The sequence below is a fragment of the Eschrichtius robustus genome, chromosome 6 (assembly GCF_028021215.1).
Source record: "Eschrichtius robustus isolate mEscRob2 chromosome 6, mEscRob2.pri, whole genome shotgun sequence".
Lineage (NCBI taxonomy): Eukaryota > Metazoa > Chordata > Mammalia > Artiodactyla > Eschrichtiidae > Eschrichtius > Eschrichtius robustus.
Genome location: NC_090829.1, coordinates 24877448 through 24893133, shown reverse-complemented (window position 1 = coordinate 24893133; position 15686 = coordinate 24877448). Strand labels below are relative to the sequence as shown.

At 44.7% G+C, this 15686-nt stretch overlaps 1 protein-coding gene across 8 annotated transcripts in view; it reads left to right on the top strand.

Moving 5' to 3' along the window:
* Positions 1-15686, top strand: part of SLC9A9 (solute carrier family 9 member A9) — a 685705-nt gene that overhangs the window by 394776 nt on the left and 275243 nt on the right. For all 8 annotated transcript variants that reach the window (XM_068546052.1, XM_068546049.1, XM_068546048.1 and 5 more), the window contains 2 exons: positions 8669-8807; positions 13211-13316. In XM_068546052.1, the coding sequence (XP_068402153.1) occupies positions 8669-8807; positions 13211-13316 (245 nt within the window). The remainder of the gene's footprint in view (positions 1-8668; positions 8808-13210; positions 13317-15686) is intronic.

Below are 15686 nucleotides of genomic sequence, written 5' to 3'. Positions count from 1 at the left end.
GGCTGAGCCCCTCTCAAAACAGAGCGGGGAAGGAGGTTCTTGGATGTGGCTTCTTGGGGTGAGGGAGCAGAACACGGGGACTGGCCTACAGATTTCTGAAAGGAGTCAGCTGGAGTCCTCTGTGTCAGCAGGACCTGAAGGCTCCCTAGTCTGTTGTGTTTGGGGAGTGCGCAAGGTGAGCCCTCCTAGAAGCGTGGTCCGTGGCCCATGGAGGGTGCTCAGGGGTGCCCCAGCTAAAGGGGACTGGAGATCAAGAGAAGTGTGAGAGCCACCGAATTCCCCAAGTGGCCCCTGATCCAAGCCATAGAAAAGGGCTGGGAATATATAGAGCTGGCAGGGCAGAAGGAAAACTGAGTGGTCCCTGTGAGGGGATTCTTAATAAATTGGAGGTACCACCATGTCAGCAGGGGCTTCCAAGAAACGGACCAAGCAGGGACAAGAGTGAGGCCAGGGACCCTGTCCATTGTGGCCAAACAATTGGCCACAAAAGGTGGAGAGCTTGGCTCCCCATCACTCCTCCATGCCTCTAACACCAGGGGGCGCTGGTGCTCAGGAGGGAGGTGGAGGTGAGCATTCCTGAGCACTTTTTTTTGGCTGCGTCAGGTTTTTGTTGCTGTGCGTGGGCTTTCTCTAGTTGCGGTGAGCGGGGGCTACTCTTCCTTGTGGTGTGCAGGCTTCTCATTGCGGTGGCTTCTCTTGTTGCGGAGCACGGGCTCTAGGCTCACGGGCTTCAGTAGTTGTGGTGCACGGGCTTAGCTGCTCCGCGGCATGTGGGATCTTCCTGGACCAGGGCTTGAACCCATGTCCCCTGCATTGGCGGGCGGATTCCTAACCACTGTGCCACCAAGTGCACCACTCCTCCCTTTCAAGTCATCCTGCCTGCTGCTCTAGAATATTCTGCAGGGAGAAGAAGGACCTTGCTTTGAAGATTTAGGTTTTAAGCTGGACAGCACTAAGTTGTGATAACCGAAAGGAACTGAACGATGGAATGTGACCAAGACATCATTAATGGACCTATACACCCAGCACAAAGAGGATTCAATGTAGTACAGTTGGAAGAATCAAGAACTCTGTAATAAACTGGTGCTAGTAGTTTAAATTTTTTTGTTAGGGATTAAAGATTTGGCAGAGAGAATGGAAGGTCCTTTTTGTATATCTTTGGCTATAGTAATCATCTTCTCATCTTTTTCTTGATTACATTCATAGAAATTCAAAAACGGGTGTGATGTATATGCTTAAAACTTTCCTTTTGGGTTTCCCTGGTGACGCAGTGGTTGAGAATCTGCCTGCTAATGCAGGGGACACGGGTTCGAGCCCAGGTCTGGGAAGATCCCACATGCCGCGGGGCAACTAAGCCCGTGAGCCACAACTACTGAGCCTGCGCGTCTGGAGCCTGTGCTCCCAACAAGAGAGGCCACGACAGTGAGAGGCCCGCGCACCGCAATGAAGAGTGGCCCCCGCTCGCCGCAACTGGAGAAAGCCCTCGCACAGAAACGAAGACCCAACACAGCCAAATAAATAAATAAATAAATAAATAAATAAATAAATAAATAAATAAATAAATTTAAAAGGTGCTAATAATTTTTTAAAAAACAACAAAAAAACTTTCTTTTTAAAATTTTAAAGTGGCATTGATTCATGTTAACAAGAGAAGTGAGACTGGACTGGGAGATAGAGAAGCAGGTTGTCCCAATCCGGCACCCAGAATAGTGAGTAGATTGTGGGAGTTGGGTGGACCTATCAGAGGCGAGCATCATTATGAAAGAAGGCTGCCCAGGAGCTTGAGGTTGTTGAGTAGTTTCTGTGAGTAATTATGGGGAAAATATTTTAGCAGTAACAGTAAAGAGTAACAGGAGTGGGTGGTAATGGAAGCCGGGTGGTCTTGAGAAAGATTGTAAGAATCAAGAGAGAGATGACTCAGTAGGGTGCAGAATGGGAAGGTGGCCAGAGTTTTGGAAGGGATGGCATTGGCGGCAGTGATGGTGGTTCCATTTATAGAATACTTTCTATACATTATCTCATCTTCACTCTCAGCATGATTGCAATAACTTCTTCCCTACTTCTCCTTCTTTCGTTTCCTCCTCGCCCCCCTTCTCCTTCTTCCTCATGGCTGGAATTTATTGAGCATATGTGCCACATGCCATTCTACACAAAACAAGTTGTATGATCAAATGATCCCTGATACCACGAGACTCTAGACCAGGGACCAGTCAGAGTGTGAGAGAGACAGGTGATGACATCTCAGTTCTGTTTTGGTTGAGGTACTGATTGGACATCTAGTTTGGGATACTTCTTTTAGAACTAAACCAATCTCTCAGTTTGAGAAAGAGACGGAAAGACAGACAAACAACACGATGACGAAGAAGAAGGAGAAGAAGAGGAAGGAGGAGGGGGAGGGGGAGGAGGAGGAGAAAAGGAAGAAGAGGAAGAAGAAGGAGTAAGTGTAGGAGGAGGAGGAGGACGGGATGGGTTATTTGAAGAAGGATGATTAACTTAAGAAATGCTTATCTAGTTCTTACTGTGTGCCAGGTACCATTTTGAATGCTTTATAAACATTAACTGATTGACTTCTCATAGCAACCTTATGTGATAGGTACTATTATTATCATCCTCATTTTATTATCATTTTTTAATTATCATCATCATAGGAAACTGAGGTGCATATAGTCTAAGTAACTTGGTCAACTTCACACAGCCGGTAAGTGGCAGAGCTGAGATTTCAACCCAGATCTCAGATTCAGATACTATGCCCTTAATGCTACCTCAGTGGCCAGGGGGTTTCCTGTAGGAACATCATAAAGATGAAAAGATGGGTTGTTGAGAAACACTGGAGTTTCGACGGTGTCTGTGAGTCTTAAATGATACAGCGAGCAGTGTGATCCTTGTTCATGTTGCTCTCATCAAAGGAATTTAGGATATTTCATCCATTTCAAAAATTTTGAATAAAAGATACGTATATTTATTTCTGAGACTGTATGCAGTACACTATCATCAAACTAGTTTTTGATGAATAATCTGTTCCTGAACAGAATGAATCAGAATCAATAAGCTGGACTTATATCCAATTTATAAGATGAATATTTAAACACCACTGGGTATTTCTGGTCATGTCCTTTTCAAGGATATCGGTTCTATCCAACTCAAACATTCTTTTCCAGAAATCTGCAGATCACAGATCTATCTTCACCAGCATGTGCTATAAACAGTGCCTCTTCAGAGTGGTGTCCCAAAGAGCAAGCACCACACAGATAAGCAGGAAGTCCAGTTCCTCTTCCCTGCCTCTCCCCGCTCTGATATTTGCATCCGCTAATGGTTCAAGCATCTCCCTTGGTGCATGGGAGGAGGTATTTCCCTTTTAAGTCCAAAGTGCTGAAACCGTTAGAACATGATCTTCCGTCCTTTCTCAGGCTGAAGTTAGAAAACTCTACAGACACTACCCAAACCCTTGGTCATTTCCAAAAACACCCTCTGCAGCTGCTGCTCTATAATCCAGAGGCTTAGTGTTGAAGCTGCAAACCAGAGCCCAGAGAGATGCCTCCTTTGCCAGGGCTTAGAGCCTGGAGGAACAACGTCCTAAAGTCCTGGCAGTCGGGGGAGATACAATGTCTCTGGGACCTAAGGCTCCTGCTTTTTTCGCCTCACTCTTCACCAGAAGCCAGAGGGCTTTGCCTGCAGAATGTCCTCTGCTAAACTTGGGGAGATGTAACTCAAGTTCAGTCTCCTGGCCTGTTCTTGTCCTGGGGCACGTCCCTGTCCAGGCTGCTGAGGACGCTCCTTTCCTCCTTAATCCACGGAGCCAAGGGCTCCGCACAAAACGTAACAACCTACTGGCGTCACTTCTGTGGCCGTTTCCTCCCTGGAGACCCTGATGTTCCCGTGCAAAAGTGACTTGTCCCTCTGCAGCAACCTGGAAGCACAGTGTGCCGGGAGGGAAGCCACACCCCATCGGCCCGTAGTTGGAACCAAGGCCTGGTTCAGCCACAGCGCTCTGCTCTCTCTGATTGCAAGCCTGTGGAAGTTCTTAGCAGAATGGTGATGATCATGGCAGTGCTGGTGACGACGGTCAACATTCATTGAGAGCCTATGTTTTGTGCACATAATCAGCACTCAATGAATGGCCCTACAACCTATAAGGTAAATATATAGGTTTGTTGTTTTTTTTTTTTTTTTTAATCTTAATGTTTTTTTTTGGCCACGCACTGAGGCATGCCGGATCTTAGTTCCCCAACCAGGGATCGAAACCGTGCCCCCTGCAATGGAAGCACGGAGTCTTAACCACTGGACTGCCAGGGAAATCCCTCTTATTTTTTTTTTAATAGGTTTTTAAATGTACCTCATATTCTCACACATTTCTGTGGGATACGTACTGTTATGGCCATTTTATAGACTTTGAAACCGAGCCTGAGTGATGGAGTAACTTAACCAAGGCCATACAGCCAATAAGGATGAGATCTTTGAGGCTCAAGTTAAGAGTCTCAAGTGTTAACTTCAAGCTTGGATTGATGACCCTAAAAGTACCCACAACATGACTACATAGAGTCAATGCCTAATAAAAAATCTTGTAGATGATGATTCACTTTCAAGATGACTAGCTTTTGCAAGCCTCTTCTCTTCCTGCATTTCTTCCTTATTTCCTTCCTGCTTTCCAGTCAGCCTGCCCTCGTTCCCTCAGCCTTTATATAGACTGCCACGGGCCGGGCATCAGGCTGTGTCCTGGGCATACAAGGAGGAAAGAGACCCAGGCAAGGCCTAGCAAAGCTGAAGTCCAGGAGCAGGAGGCAGGCATGAAAGCAGGTTTCCAGGAGAAGCCCTGCGTCTCACCTGCTAGTGGGATGGGAGAGAGGGTTCTGCTGCCCCATGCAAGGTGCTCCACGCTCTCCTTGCACGTGGGAGGGTGCCACTCGTGTTCCATCCACACATGAAACCCAGGGTTCTGGTGCCTGAACTCCTATTGCCCTTAGAATCAGAACCACACTCACTCAACAGTCCTGATGTGGGTTCATGTTTGCCTCCCAACAAGATCACTTTTTCAAGGGAGAAACAAGAAATCTACATTTTGAACTTAGTAGCTATATGATCTTTATTTCTCTGACTCTTAGTTTCTGTATTTTATTTTTAAAAAGGAGGGGGGAGAAAAGAAAGAAAAGGACGGATAACCATATACTTGCCCTAATTACCTGGCAGAGATGTGATAGGATCAAATACAGTTATAATGCAGGCATAAAAGGACTAAATATTACATAAATGTGAGGGCTTTTGTATATTCTTAAGGTGGAATTTAAAGCTCTGAGTGATGCCACCTACCTGCCTTTACCCCTCCGCCAGTGCCCACATACATGCTCCCAGGCTCCAGCCATAACTATATAGTTCCACTTTGAAGTGCCCTCAACTCTCCTGCCTCCTTGCCTTTGCTTCCACTCTTTCCACCACCTGGAATGCCTGCTCCCCATCACTGACTGTTGACTTGCTTAAATGCCATCCCCTCTATTCTAAACTAGTGCCCCTTTCCTCATTTGCCCCATTAAATGTTGCACATCTCTCACAGTCACACTCAGCTCTGTGACTTGAGCTAGTTGTCATCTCTATCTTAGGCTTCTCTGCCTATGCCTTGCACATGGTCAGTAAAATGTTTGTTGGCTCAAATTCTGCTTCTCCTTTCCATGCCCTTCCCTGCCAGCCTGCCACTCCCTGCATCGAATCCATCACCTGGTACATAGCAGGTACCCCATGCATCCCGACTAACATCCTGAAGTGCTTTAGGGCTGGCAAATCAATGAACGAATCTCCATAGGTCAAGGAGAATTAAGCTCTTCCCTTTAGTTAAATCAGATCTCACGGGGAAGGTATGAAATTTGGCTGCACCCTTTTGGGTGGGGATCAGAGCCCAGGAAGAAAACAGCATCTCCCAAAATGCAGACTATGAACCAGTGGAGATACCCAGACGATTTTAGGTGACACAAAGGGGAACTTTTTTTTTCAAACTTAATAATTGCATAATCTCATGTGTATTAAAAAGCAATATATGAAGCAAATCAAAACTATGATTTCGTAAATATTATTTAATAAAAGCTTTTGCATTTGAATAAAAATGAGTTGATTTAAAAACAAACATTACATAAATAATGATACAGAATATGGCCAAAAGAAGTGATGGTGGTGCTTCAAGCTAGGGAAGCATCGGGACAGAGAAAACACTTCCAGCGAGTGTGAAGGTGAAGATGGGGTTGAAGAGATGCCTGTTCTAAGGATCAGATCTGCTGGGAGCAGCCTTAGGAATTAACAAAAGTATTTACAAAACTGTGTTACTGTGCGAAAACCTTTGTTTGAAAGGCAGACAGCAACTGGAATGTTTCCTCATCACTACTGTTTTTTTTACACATGCAGCCATGGGCACCAAGTTTCAGAATGGCCATGGGGTTTCACACCCTTTCCCAGGACTGTCAGCTATAAAGGACCCAAATATGGGTTTGCTTTTCCTTTTTTCTGCAAAGCACAACACTTTACAAAAAGAAGAACACTTCAAAGGCAGTCTCTTTCTCACATACATATCAGGGCTCCATTTGAGATCCACATTCATCTTCCTTATCCAATTACATGATCAAAGCAGAAGTGTTTGAAACAACCTAATCAAAAAATGGGCAGAAGACCTAAATAGACATTTCCCCAAAGAAGACATACAGATGGCCAAGAAGCACATGAAAAGCTGCTCAACATCACTAATTATTAGAGAAATGCAAATCAAAACTACAATGAGGTATCACCTCACACCAGTTAGAATGGGCATCATCAGAAAATCTACAAACAACAAATGCTGGAGAGGGTGTGGAGAAAAGGGAACCCTCTTGCACTGTTGGTGGGAATGTAAATTGATACAGCCACTATGGAGAACAGTATGGAGGTTCCTTAAAAAACTAAACATAGAATCACCATATGACCCAGCAATCCCACTGCTGGGCATATAGCCAGAGAAAACCATAATTCAAAAAGACATATGCACCCCAATGTTCACTGCAGCACTATTTACAATAGCCAGGTCATGGAAGCAACCTAAATGCCCATCGACAGACGAATGGATAAAGAAGTTGTGGTACATATATACAATGGAATATTACTCAGCCATAAAAAGGAATGAAATTGGGTCATTTGTAGAGATGTGGATGGATCTAGAGACTGTCCTACAGAGTGAAGTAAGTCAGAAAGAGAAAAACAAATGTTGTATATTAATGCATATATGTGGAACCTAGAAAAATGGTACAGATGAACCAGTTTGCAGGGCAGAAATACAGACACAGATGTAGAGAACAAACGTATGGACACCAAGGGGGGAAAGTGGTGGTGTGATGAAGTGGGAGATTAGGATTGACATATATACACTAACATGTATAAAATGGGTAACTAATAAGAACCTGCTGTATAAAAAAATAAATAAAATTCAAAAAAAAAAAAAAAAAAGGAGAAGTGTTTGGCCTACTTTGGGGGTTTAAAGACATCCAGGGAAAATTGGAACCCACTCCCCCGTTCTCTCTTAACTAGTCTTTAGACACAAAAAGTCAGGTCAGAGAGTTAACGTACTCTCATCATCCGAGCCACAAGAGATTCAGTTACATCTCTGTAAAATCCTGTCTAATCTCAAGTCAGTGTGTCTGGTGTACTGTTTGCTCTCTAGGAACTACAAAGTCCCTCCCAGCAGCCGCTGAGAAACTATTGATTTTGTCTGATTAGCTTTGAAGACCCTGTATTAAAATAAAAAGTGCAAAAAAAAAATCTGAAAAGTTACTTCATTAGTCTCCCGAAAGCTACTGGTTCTAGCACATCTGTTCATTTTGATGCTATAATACGGAGCTCATGTTTCCTAACATAGGACACACCTTGTCCTTTACATTAACACTGTGGGATTTGAGGCCCCAGTTACAAAAAAAAAAAAATAACAAATATGACATCCTCAAAAATATTTAAGTGAACAGACTGCCTATTGGTGGATTGATTTTTCTCTGTGGATATAAATCTGTTGGCAGCCACCAGAATTGGGGTATAAAAGATGACCTCGGGCAGCTGCTGCCATTTGTTTCAGTGGGAAAAGGAGGGTTTTTGTCTCTCCCCAGGGGTTAATACTGTGATGCCCTGAGCGTCCTCTGGGCGCTGTTTCTGAAGGGTTACACTGGAGAGGAGCAATGCTTTGTGGTTTATGACAAGATCACAGCAGAATATTTTGTGCATGCTGTGATTTGTATCGCCCATTTGTGCACAGGCCATAAAAGTACACTTTTTATCAGGAACATTTGTGAATATATAACAGCACTGAAGACATATGGCCACTAAATAATTCACAGTTATCTATCATCTCCTCAGCAGATTCCTTATACACCTACCATGTTTTAATGCCTAGTTTGCTCAGAAACAATATTCCTTACGACCCTTCCTATATAAAAATGTTTAGTAACGGACAGCAATATATGGATACCATGGAACTGGGTTGTAAGGAAGCGGAAAGCTTTCTGCCTTCTCCACCTCTCCCTGTCCTCATCCGTTTCCCCTGAAAGCTTCCAACCAGCCCCTAACCTCGTAGGAAAACGTGCCCTTCCCAAAAGTGGGTGCTAAATTCTGACTTCTGGTGTTTGGGCCATGAGATGGGAGTCGCTGACTAACCTTCACCCTCTTCTCTTTTCAGTTCTATATCCATTTACAGTCCCAAGGAGAATCCGAATGCATTTGACGCTGCGGCATTCTTCCAGTCCGTGGGGAATTTCCTGGGGATCTTCGCCGGCTCATTTGCAATGGGGTCTGCGTATGCTGTGGTCACGGCACTGATATCCTTTGTCTTGTGTGGAAAGCTGGGGACTTGTTAAGAGCAGTCAGCTTCCCTGGAACGTTTCTGAGGACTGACAAATTCCAGGCTAGGAAATGGTTAGACAGTCTTGTTCAGGTGCAGTAGGGCACCACTGGAGCCATCTTGATTCCAAGCCACCCCTCGAAGCATAGGTCGGTACCAGTGGAAGAGGGGCCCAGGCTCTTTTCCTGTCCAAGGCCAGTTCTAGCACTGCTCATACTGTCTGATCCTAGGATAGCAACAGTCTTAAAAAATTCCCACCTAGGAGTATAGGTGGCCAGGGGGTATCAGGCTTGGGTATATTAAGGTCAAGAGGAAGAACTGAAGATCCAAGGTCAGGAGGAAGAACTGAAGATCCAAGGTCAAGAATAAAACATGATTGACTGGGACTGATAAACTAAGTGTTCTCTGCCTCCTTTTCAAACTTGTATCAATCACTAGTTCACAGGGTTGGCCAAGCCAAAGATCACTGTGAGTTTAAACGAGAATCCACAGCTCTTTTATGGAAGGGGAACAGCAAGCAAAGCAGAAATGATGTTTGCCATATCCAGGCAATTGTGTCATCTTACTCCCTCTTTTTCAGCAGAGAGGTGGGAGGATGGGTAAAGTTCCTAGAGGATTTGAGCCAGGGAAAGAAGCTGGTCTGGTGAGCTCTTCACTCACAGCAGTTGGATGGGACAAAAATAAGTCAGATTTGAAGAGGAAAGCCAGAAGGCTAATGTCAAGTGTTAACTGAGGCTACAGAGAAGAGGCAGAACAAAGGACCAGAGACCTTGGGGAAAAGAGAAGTAAGAAAGGAGAAAGATGCAAGAAGGGTCAGGGATCAAGGCAAAGAAAGCAAAATGTTGGGGTCTTTTTTCATGAGGACTAGCCTAACAGTTCACTGAACAACTGCTAAAAGGCTAGGTTCTACTAAAGTTTTCTAAGATAAGTCAGAAGATGAATAAAACATGGACTCTGCCTTCAACTAATGACAAACTTGGAAAGACAAGCTCTACAGTAAGAGTTGGTTGGAAAGTGAGGGCTAAAGCTGCAGCCACCTTATTAAGATTATACAAATTCAAATGATGATGAGGCCACTGTGTCTGGGATAGTCCAACAGACTCTTGGCCAATCTTATGATTCTGGAAAATAATCTGAAAAGCAGTATTTACATGCAGAGTAGGACTTGGGCTTGACCTGATAGATGGGTAGGATACAGGCAAAAGTCACATGATAAGAGATTCAGGAGAAGACCAGCATCCATGGAGGTGTGGCGGAGGGGGCACTGACATGGCACATGGCAGTTGTGCCTGCAAGGACCTGAGGGCTCAGGCTGGTGAGCGGTGGAAGATGAGGGGACACAGGTGGGATGGAGTCAGCTTGTGGAGTATCTTGGAGTGTTATTCAAAGGAGCCCGGGCATCTTTCTATGGTCCACAGTTACTGAAGGTTTCTGCTCAGGAGAGGGACACAATGAAAGTCCTGTTTTTAAAACATAAATAAGGAACTGGTATGTAGGGTGAATGAGAGAAGGAAGATTAAGATCAAGGAAAACTGTGATGATAACCTGTGGGGGGAAATCGGGAAGGAGGCCAATGTTTAGAAGAATCTCTAGGACTTAGTGATTGGTTGGTACTAAGAGATAAGGAAGAGGAGAGAATCAAAAGACCACCCCAAAGTCATGTCCTGGAAACCTTGGAGAATGTCAACTCCATTGACAAAAGTAAGTCGGAAAAGGTAGGGCTGACTTCCAACTAAAAATAATGATTAACAATCTACCCAGTACTGGAGACATGTCAGGCCCCCTACTACTTGTTTTACATGCAATAACTCATTTAACCTCCACAATGGTTATATCACACAGATATTACTTTTACTGGACACTGGAGCTTAGAAAGGGTAAGCTATTGCCCAAGGTCGTACAGCTTGGAAGTAGAGCCAAGATCAAACCCAAGGAGTGAAACCGAGAGACAGACCATGCTCTTGATCACTACTCCCTGTTGCCTCTTAATTATTAAGTGGAATTACGATGGAAGTCACATGTTGTTTGGAGTAGAGTAATAGTAATGATCACAGCATTTAGTGAATGTCTAGCATGGGCCTTTATATATATCTTCTTACTCGAATTAACCCTGTAAGACACAGGGTTACACAGGAGGAAACCAAGGCTCAAGAAGGTTAAGTAGCTCACTCTGAGTCACATATCAGTAATAATGAGCATGATATTAATTATGTCATCTTACATATGTTCAGGACTGTACCATGTGCCAGCCATTGTCCTTAGTATTTTGCATAGATTATCTCAGATAGTTTTTATAAGAACCCTGGCAGGGAGATACTGTTATTCCCCCAATTTTCAGCTGAAGAAACTGACACATAAGGTTAGGCAACTTGTCTAAGGCCACACAGCTAGAATATTTTAGGGCAGGAGTTTAAAACCAGGCCTTTGGTCCCAGGGATGGCACGAGGTGGAAGGGCTGAGATTGGAACATTTTTCTGCCCAGTGTGCAGGGAATGTATGGACACATAAGTGAACAAATTGATAAGGAAGGTAAAAATTCCTGGAGGCTGGAAGTCTGCCCTGACATTGGATCAGATCTGGGGAAAGGGGTGGAGAAAAGGAAGAGGCAGGGGCTCAGTAACAGTGGCAACACCTGATGGCCTTGGGTCACAAACTCAGGCTGTGAAGGGGACAGGGGCACAGTCCATTCCGCCACCATAACCGCCTGGATGCCTTGTCCACAATGAGGCAGAGGCTCCTCAGGGTGTGGGCCCCTGGGCTCCGGACAAGCTTAGGGCTTGACTCAGAACTGAACAACTTCCTGGAGGCCACGGAGAGAGAAGAACACTTTATGCCCAGTTGGTATTCTGTGACTCAAATCGGCCTGAGCCTTATCTTTACAACAAACTAGAAGAGGGAATTCAGAGGAACAAACTCCCTTAGAAACAAAGCCTTCCCTCCAAGTAAGAAGAGGGGACACTGGAAAAGGGTCAAAGGGCAGCCCATGTTTTCCTCCAGATAAAGAATTGCTTCCAGACCCTTACTGAATCTCTTTCCAGAAAAGATGTTTTACAAAACAAATTTATTTAAATCACACTAATTGAAAAACGTACACATCCTTTGTTACATACCAGGCACTCTTCTGAGTGCTTAACATATTGTAAGTGGTTTATATACCTAGGAGGTAGGTTGCGCTATTATGCCCATTTTCAGACATGGAAACCAAAGCGCAGAGTGTCCCACGGACCCGTCTAAGCTGATACAACGAATACGAGCCCAGGTAGAGTTGCCTTCCAGAAGCCACACTCCCAACCATGACATTATCCTTAGTATTTTGTGCTTTCTAAGACTTTACAAAACATTTTTAATATCTTCATTGCATGTTCCTCTGCACACTGTATGAGCAGGTATTATTCTTATTGCCAGTTCACCTAGGACGCAAATAAGGCTCACAGAGGTTACCATGCTGCTCAGAGATCACACAGCCAGTGACCAGCGGAGCCAAGACTCAAACCCAGATCTTCTAACGCAGAGGTCATACTTTTTGCTTCCTTGCCCTGCTGCCAAACATCTCTTAATATGGAATCTTCCTTACACTTTGTTGTAGAAACATAAAAAATGCAACAGCATAACATCTCTTTATCTGTCAGGGCATTTTCCGCCTAGTGGTGGACACAATTACAATGTAGCCCTTTCCCATCCATCACTTACTCCTAATCATCTCCCCATAGCCCATTCTCTGCCTGACTCAGATCACTGTGCCTTTGTTCTATTTGCAATTTATAGACCATTGACCAAGTGTCATCCTGGCCAAAATGAACCATTGCCTGCCAAAGGGCATCTTGCTTGACCTAGAAATAGTACACATTTCCCTCCATCCTACTTTTACAAAAAGAGTCCGGGCAGTTTCCCTATCACTGAACATAAATGCTCCTCCTGATCCAATTTCTATCCCCAAGGGAGAAGGCTCTCCAAGGTGATCTGTCCCCAGACCAGCACTCCCTGGGGAGCAGTGGCCTCCTGCAGTATTGACACACTGGCAGCGTCTCACCCAGCCTCACTCCCCTCGGCTTTGTTTTCCCAGATCTGCCAGTATTCTGAGGGGCACACCCCAAGGGCTGAGGCCAAATTTTAGAAGTTTTGTGTCTACACTTAGCTGATTTTATCCTCTTAGTAAGACGTCTTTTTTATCTGAACACCAGTTTGCATTTTTATAGGAGTGTTCAGCCCGCAATGAAGCATGACTCCTGCTGGCCTTCAAAGTAAAGTCTCAGTCAGAGTTACGGTCAGGTCTGAAAATTAGTTCTCTCATCTAAAACACAACCAGATTCGTTTTTCTCAGCCAAAAAGGAGATTTATTCATAAAAGCAGTTGTTATTTCCCTTAACGCGTCTTTGTCACTTGACCAAGTTTACCAAACTGTGTGAGTTCCCTATGCTGGAAACGGGCCTGTTTTTCCTCCTGTCTTGGAGCGCCTTCCTGTCTGCCGAGGCCGCTGGCCTAACAGGTCAGTGTTTCATCCAGCGCAGCAAACTGGATGTGTGAACACATGTGTTCCCCCGCCTCTCCCCATGCCCCACTCCCTGACCCAGCCGGAGGTGGAATGGAGGCCCTTTTCTATAGGTTTGTGTCAGAATCAGCCTCTCCTGGGCACCCTGGGGAGAAGAAAAAAAAATCATCCATTTATACAACAGGTCAGCTGAAAGTCTCCAAACTGCCATTTCCTCTTCTCTCCTTGCTGGTCAGGAAGGGGATGTTGAAATCTATGAATGACTGGTATACTGAGGCGATGGCTGACTTTACAAATAGGAGTCTCTGGTCAGAGTGTGAAGGGATGCACAGCCGCTTTGGGGGAAAGGGTGGTGGCCTTCCATTGGCTGTTAACAGCAGCGCCCACGTAGGCAGCCTCTCCTGCTGTGCTCACCTCCACACACAGCCGTGTTTAAAAATCTTTGCATACGCTCGGTGGCAGGCCAGAAAACAAGGAGCTCACTTGGTGGCTTCACGGTTTAATTAATGCCTCTTACTGTAGAAAGTCTGTATGTAGAGTCCTCTGAGATGCAGCAGTTGATAGAGAGAGAGGCAGTCCCTAAGGTCCCAGGGGCCACGCATCCTTGTATCTGGATTCCGCAATTAGATTGCCTTTCTGCAACAGCGAGGGTTTGCACTTGGCTAGCTGCAACGATTGGGTACTTTTCCATGTAGAGGAATCACCGTGGCTCTGAGCAAACTTTCAAAGCTGTTTCTCTCCTTTGGCTTAGCTCCTTGCTTCTCCCGGGTTTCAGGCCTGGATCCCTTGCTGCTCACTACATCTTAATTGACTTTCAAGTGGTGAGACTCCCCCCCCCCCCCGCCCCCCGCCCCCCTCCGAAGTACTAACTGGGAGTAAGGTATGCCTCCCTGGGTACTTGCATTTTAAAAGGTGGTACTTTAAGTGTAAATAATAATAAAAGTTGATATATAGTGAAAGCATACCATGAGCCAGGTGCTGGCTAACTGCCTTTCATGGATTTTCTCATTCATTTGCAGAAGGACCCAAAGTTAGAGACTATGCCCAGTTTACTCAGCCAACAGTAAGTGGTGGAGCTGGGATTTCAAATAAGGAGATCTGATTCTAGAGCCTGGGCTCATGGGTACCAAGCACTGCTACCTTGAATGAAATTCTGTCTATAGAATATGAGGCAGGCCCCCAGGAGTAGGAAGATATTTGGGGCCCCAGAAGCCTGCCTCGTCCATTTGCTTCTAGGCTGGTTTGGCCTCTCCTGTGAAAGCCATGGCACATCTTTTTTGTAATGATAATCTGTTGCTCTGGGCAGCTGACCCACCTTACTTCATAGCCATGGGAACCAAGCTATTTCCACAGGCTTTGAGGGTGTCTGTTGCTGATACAGACAGCCACCTGCCAGTTATTACGACACTATAATCAAGACTGCATTACCAGAGGCCACCCTACCAGGCCCAGTATCATTCCAAACCATTCTAACGCAACATCCATTATATTAGAGCCTTACCATGTTATTAGAAAGGTTGCTAAAGAGCTTATGCATTGCAAAGAAAAAGGATGCGAGTGTCTCTTAAATGAAATAATGGAGGAAACAATTTACATACGTCATTCAAAAAATTGTGGTTCCCTTTCCTCCACATTCTATGCCCTTTTCAGCACTTACCATATTGTAAAATATGTAAGTAATGTTAACAATAAGAATACATATTTGACCTTCTGGAAAGGTAAAGAAGTACCTTAACTCACCTGATATATTTTAGTCTACTGTTGATCATTGTAGTAAACACACACACACACACACACACACACACACACTCACTTACATACACACATCCCAATGCTTAAGATAGTTTCTGTTTGTGAAGATTGTCTATTTCCTGATCCAGTTCAGCAATATCTTGTTTTCTTAACTGTTTTTAAGGTTATGGTCCACGTATAAACTCTTAGTTTATCTGTGCCTTGCTCTTTTGCTATGCTTTTGACCTGATACCCTTATTGGATGCCATGCAGATCACTTCTGAGGAGCCAGTGTCATGGGGTGGGTGGATGCATGTGTGGGCCTTGGTAGCAGAAAGACCCAAATGTCCACGTCTGCACCCAGGGGAGCGCTCATCCAGAACAGTACTCCAGATTAAGCAACATGCCCGAAAGGCATTTGATGCAAATCAAACTTTAGGTGTGAGCATTTTGTACTGCCAAAGACCAAGCCTGCTTAGTCCAAATTACTTATGTGTTTGTTTGTTTATCATTTAATCCTTGCCTATTTCTAAATTGGCTTTGAGACAACTCATAACATGAGCCATGCATATCAAGGGACCGTTTAGTTGAGGCTAGACACTCAAGTGCTTCGGGATAGAGTTCTTCTGCAAAATA